General features: G+C 51.8%; 1 protein-coding gene across 1 annotated transcript; it reads right to left on the bottom strand.

Moving 5' to 3' along the window:
* Window positions 1–4152: 4152 nt before the first annotated feature.
* LOC125518257 (caskin-1-like) lies at window positions 4153–5095 on the bottom strand. Its single transcript, XM_048683159.1, has 2 exons — window positions 5091–5095; window positions 4153–4951 (listed from the first exon to the last, which is right to left on the bottom strand). The coding sequence occupies exons 1-2, from the start codon at window positions 5093–5095 to the stop codon at window positions 4153–4155; spliced, it is 804 nt and encodes a 267-aa protein (XP_048539116.1).
* Between the last annotated feature and the right edge of the window lie 621 nt (window positions 5096–5716).

Below are 5716 nucleotides of genomic sequence, written 5' to 3' on the forward strand. Positions count from 1 at the left end.
CTCCTGTATTTAGACCAGAAACCAATAGTCGTCGTCTCATAGATGACGACAAGCACGGACTGCCGTTAACCTGTCAGGATTAACCCCCATAACAACCATCGTCTATTAACTGGAGTACGTCCTGAACTAACCATCCGATTGTACCAACTATTGCTGTTGCGATGTGAGGGTAACATTTTGGGCTGTTTTTGGCATCGCGGCAGTAGCATTAAAAGGTACTTTCATCTCTCTAAAATATTACCAGTACTTGTTTTTCTTTTCTTTTGCGTATCATATTACCAGTAGTACTTGTGTAGCACTCTCCTTCGGAGTAACTAACTGGATTCCACTTTCTCGAACGGAAACAAACTTACTCTCTCCGACCATCTTATTCGTCGCTTGGACCAGAGGGTTCAGTGACAGAGTAGTAGATTTGATAGTTCAGTAACCACAAACTAAACTTTGTTATATTACTCGACCCGCGCGGTGGACCCTGACAAGGGCCGGCGACATGGCTCCGATTTTAATTGTTTCTTTCCGTTTTGTTAAGGTTTGTGTCTTGTTCAGGAAGGCGAGATGGCGACGGCTCCCTGAAAATGGAATAAAGGTCTCCTTGTCTAGCTCTCGTTCTGGCGGTGCGTCTAGCATCGTTGGTGGGTGTGTGGAGGTGTGTCTTCGGTGGATCTATGTTTGATCGATTTGCTTGGATCTTGTCGTTATTCGTCTACGTTCGTGTATCTTTGGGTTGGATCCTTCATATCTATGTTATTCTTCATCGGCGGCAGTTGCTGTTGTGGTGCGCTGGTCTTATGGGGTCTTAGCACGAGGACTTTCCGACTGTCTACTACAATAAGTTGTGCCCAACTCCAACGATTGAGGGGCGATGACGGCGGCGCGCCTTCGGCTTGCTTTAGTGCTTGTAGTCGTCGCTAGGTGGTCTACGAATCTAGATGTAATTTTTATTATTTTTTATGTTCGTTGTACTGGCACGATTGAAGATAAACAAATGGGAGTTTTCTTGAAAGAAAAAAAAAATCATGGTCTTCTTTTTGTCGATGAAACACATCAATGATCGGAATAGAAACAAACTTGAAAAGCAGCACCATTTGGAGTACAGAAAATTAATGTGCTTCCTGCAGGAACTGAAGATGCAAGATCCACCGCTTTTCAAGCAGTGACGTCTACATCGACAACTCAATGCCCACCCAATTTTTTGAAGGACAAGTGATGTTCATTCATTTTGGTGACGAAGGAAGCTCTGCAGGCCTACGTACTCATGGTCGTGGGCTCGTGTGGTTCATGCAATGCAATGCAGTGGGGGAGTGGAGTGAGGTCCTGTACGTGCCTCCTCGTGCAATTTATCAGTACAAGTGATTGACACGTTGAGCTGTGTAGTGTAAGGGTACAAGTGATTGACACGTCGTGCTGTGTAGGGCAGCTACTTGGAGCACAGTGTACTTCCGGACGAGGCCCTCCCTGTGTTAATAAGGTCAGAGTCGGGCCGGCCGGACCCAGGCCACCAAACCCTAGTTAACCAACCTATTCGGGTGCCATTAACTAGTGCACCCATGACCGACGATGACATCGCCAGGCAAACCCCCACTTCCAACGTACGTACGTACTAGGTACTACGGTCCAAGGTACGTACTATACCACGGTCCAAGGTGAACAGAAAGTGATCGAGTAATTAGCCGCCCCTAAGTCTTTATGCTATCATCAGTGTCGCACATTTCTGGAAGAATAAAAACACCTTGGCTGCTTATTCTTAATACAACAGCACGCAAGTCTTGCATGTTCTGAAGGAAAAGAATGCCACACATTTCTGGCATTGTCTTGTTGGAGAGACCCGAGCAACCCGAATAGTACTACCTTTCCTATTAGAAATGTTTTAGCCAGCGCTTTGGGCTTTGGACAGAGTGGCGTCACGTGCTCGATTTCTACAGTCGTTGTAGTGTTTGGACTGAGTTTATACAATAACGTCGAAAGTGGGATGGAGCGCAAAGCTCTTTGTACGCTCTTCCATCAAGCTTAGCACCCGATCCATCTATCTTTCATCGCAATGCACCGAATGCTGCCCGGATATCAAGCTTGAACAGAAGGGAAGGAGTCTTACACTTATGAAGACGCTGAGCAAGGTTACGGACATACATGAAGTTATCATGGATACTCCGCGTTTTGATGAAAGCACTCTGGACGTTGGAGATGAGAGTGGACATGTGCGGGGCAAGCCTGATGGAGAGCACTTTTGCAATTATCTTGGCAAAAGCGTGGATGAGGCTAATGGGTCTATAGTCGACGACCCTCTCCGCCCCTTCCTTCTTCGGTAGAAGCACAATGTTTGCGGAATTGAGCCAATGCAGATTTGTTGAGTGGAGGGAGTCAAAACGATCGATCGCCCTCATGAAATCATGCCTAATGGTGTCCCAACACTTTTTGAAGAAAGCACCCGTGAAACCATCCGGCCCGGGAGCCTTGTCACTAGGCATGTCGTTGATCGCCTCAATTACCTCCTTCTCGGTAAAGGGGTAGTCAAGCCCTTGAAACTCATGTTTCTCCAAGTTAAGCTCCTCCCAGTTGAAGTCCTTGGTACTCCTATCCCCTCTTCTCGTTGCATGCGTGAAGTGCTCATGGAATATCTTCTCCTTTGCTTCGTGCTCGGTCACCCATCCATGATCATTCATGATTCTGTGGATATGATTTTTCCTCCTTCGCGCATTGACCCGTCTATGAAAGAATTTGGTGTTAGCATCACCCTCTTTGATGTTTGAGATGCGAGCACACTGCTTCTTGCGTGCCTTGTCAAGCACGGCCAAGCTTATTACCCTCCGCTTAAGCCTAGCCCGAAGGTCAAGCTCCTCGGTGTTTAATTGCCTGCCTTCCTGTGCAATGTCAAGGTGAAGAATCACCAGAAGGGCAGCCTGGAGATGGACCTTGGCTCGAGAGAAGAGACCTCTGCTCCATTGCGACAGACGAAGAGCCGTTTTCTTGAGCTTGTGGAAGAGGATGATGTAGGGCTCAGTGTGATCAACATGCTCATCCCATGCCTTTTGGACTACCTCGCTGAAACCGGGCATGGAGACCCAGAAGTTTTCGAACTTGAAAGTCTTAGGCCGCCTAGGCCCCTTATCATCGGCGAGCAAAAGCGGACAGTGATCGGAGAGGGACGAGGAGAGGGCGTGGAGCACATGCGTGTTGAAGGTTGTGTCCCACTCGGCGTTGCAGAAGAAGGAGTCAAGCTTGCTCAGCGTTGGGTTTTGCCTCTCGTTGCTCCAGGTGAACCTCCTGTTCTGAAGATGGATCTCTTTGAGCTCGCAGCTATCGAGCGCTGCCCAGAAACGGTTGATCCTACTGCGGTTCACATTCCTCTTGTTTTTATCCCTCGCCTGATAAATTTGGTTGAAGTCCCCACAGGCTAGCCAAGACACCCCCACCGGCGGTTTCTGTCCAAGGAGCTCGGCAAAGAAAGCGTCTTTGAGGGCGGGGTCAGTAGGACCATAGACGGATGTTACTTTAAATATTGCCCCCGATTCGCGAACACGGACCATGGCGGAGATGCAGAAAGTTGTGGTAGTGATGTTGGATATCTCAACTAGGAGATCATCCCAGAGCAGCAGGATCCCCCCTCTGGTACCGTTCGCCGGTCGTTGCGCAAAGCTACGCAACCGATGACCCCCTAAGAAGGCGGCCGTGAATTGGTTGATATTGTCGAGTTTCGTTTCTTGAAGGCAGACCACATGACAAGAGGAGGAGGCGATGGTGGCATTGACCGTGGACCGACGGTCCGGACAGTTGAGGCCCCGAACATTCCAGCTCAGAAAATTTATCGGTTGTGCTAACATGATGAAACCAAGGAATCCCTGAAGCAAGGCCACTGATGAGCAAGCACATCAATCGCCCCAGTGCAGACAGCGGTTGAACGAGCAGCAGCAAACACATTTGCTAATAGAGGAGCCGCAGCCCACACATAATACAGAAAAGCACAAGGGCCAACAATTCCCAGTGCCAGAACACACACAACCCTTGGACACACGTAGCTGATACATGGTTCTGTGCCAAAACACACAACGAGGATACCCCTGAACATAGACTTAACTCCACCACTAATTTCCCCTGGAGTTTTAACATGTTGTACTATCATTGATCACAGTACTCCCTCAGGTCCTGAACTGCAGCTCAGTTGGCCGTCTGCTGTAGCGCTGCCTCCTCACCGGGCCTCTCCAGGTCCAGCGCTCCTCCTCCACCATGCACCAGGAGGGCATCTTCAACAGCCTGGGCGTTGCTTTCATCCAACTTGAAGAGTCTGCGCATGTCTGCGATCACCTCCGGCGAAAGCTCCTCCTTGAAACGCTCGGCAAAGGCATCAAGAGCTGCCGAGGTGACGTCCTCACCATCCTTGATGATGCCCAGAGAGCGGCAGACGAGGAACTCGGCCGCACGAGAAGCCAGCGCGGCGTTGGCTTTGGCACGACTGGCCGGCCGTGTCTTGTGGATGGACAGGGTGCCCCCAACCCTGGAGATGGTAACCCCGGCCATCGTCTTGCGGCGAGCAGCAGGGGCCCGAGGAGGGGTCGCCGCAGGAGCAGGAAGAATGGACTCCTCACGGTCTTCGAACAACGGTGCGAGGCACTGAAGCCCCACCGCACAGGTAGCAGCATCAGCCCTCCTCCTCTGCACCGGAGATGGGGTGCGCCGCAGAGGACCGCTGGACACCAGCGGCGGAGTGGGAGAGGCCTCGAACCCAGGCGGCCTGGCAGGCGAAGCCAATGGCAGCAGCAGCATTGTGGGGGAGCAGAGCTCGAGCATTGGCTGGCTTGGCTTTGTCTGCAGAAGCGCGACAGACCGGGCTTCATTCCTTGTGGACCACGGCGAAGGGGGGAGGACTATTGTTGGCGACAGGGGGGGCGAGGCTGGCGGTGTCAGAAGCTCCTGGGATCGCCGACGAGCAGCACGTGGCGAGGGGTGCCGGGTGAGGCTGCGGCCGGGTGAGGGGGCTCCCAAGTAAATTTAGAGATTGGATTGCGGCTTTGTGGTGTTCCTCCTCCTCGAGGGTTCTGCTGAATGGGGTGGCCGGCACCCCCATCAAGCACGGCTGTGGGCTACGCCAAGGGGACCCCATTTCCCCTCTCCTCTTTGTCATCGCTATTGACCCTCCGCAACGAATCCTTGATGTGGCCACTAGGAAGGGGATGCTACATAAGATCAGAGGGAGGGGTGCTATGGTACAGACATCTCTCTACGCGGACGACGCGGCGGTGTTCATGGCCCCGATCAAACGGGATATTGACAACCTCGCAGCTATCCTGAGAGGCTTTGGGGAGGTCACGGGCCTTTGCACCAACTTCCGTAAGAGTTCAGTGGTTCCCATTCGGTGCAATCACATTGACCTAGAGCACATCACACAAGGGTTGCCGGCTGTGAGGGCGTCTTTCCCTCTACGATACTTGGGGCTCCCTCTCTCTGTCTGGAAGCTGAAGTTGGTTGACCTACAATTCTTGGTGGATAAAGTGGCAAGCAAGATGACAACATACGAGGGCCAGAACATCACCACCATTGGGCGTGCGGCTCTTGTCAAGTCGGTTCTCGCGTCCCAAGTGGTCTACTTCATTACACCTCTTGTCATTCCGCCAAGCATTCTACGCACCATCGACAAGCTAGAGAGGGCGTTCCTTTGGGCCGGCTCGGACAAGACGACCGGGGCCAAGTGCAAGGTGAATTGGGAAACGGTAGCTCGGCCACA

Source organism: Triticum urartu, chromosome 7 (genome assembly GCF_003073215.2).
Source record: "Triticum urartu cultivar G1812 chromosome 7, Tu2.1, whole genome shotgun sequence".
In the NCBI taxonomy this organism is placed as follows: domain Eukaryota; kingdom Viridiplantae; phylum Streptophyta; class Magnoliopsida; order Poales; family Poaceae; genus Triticum; species Triticum urartu.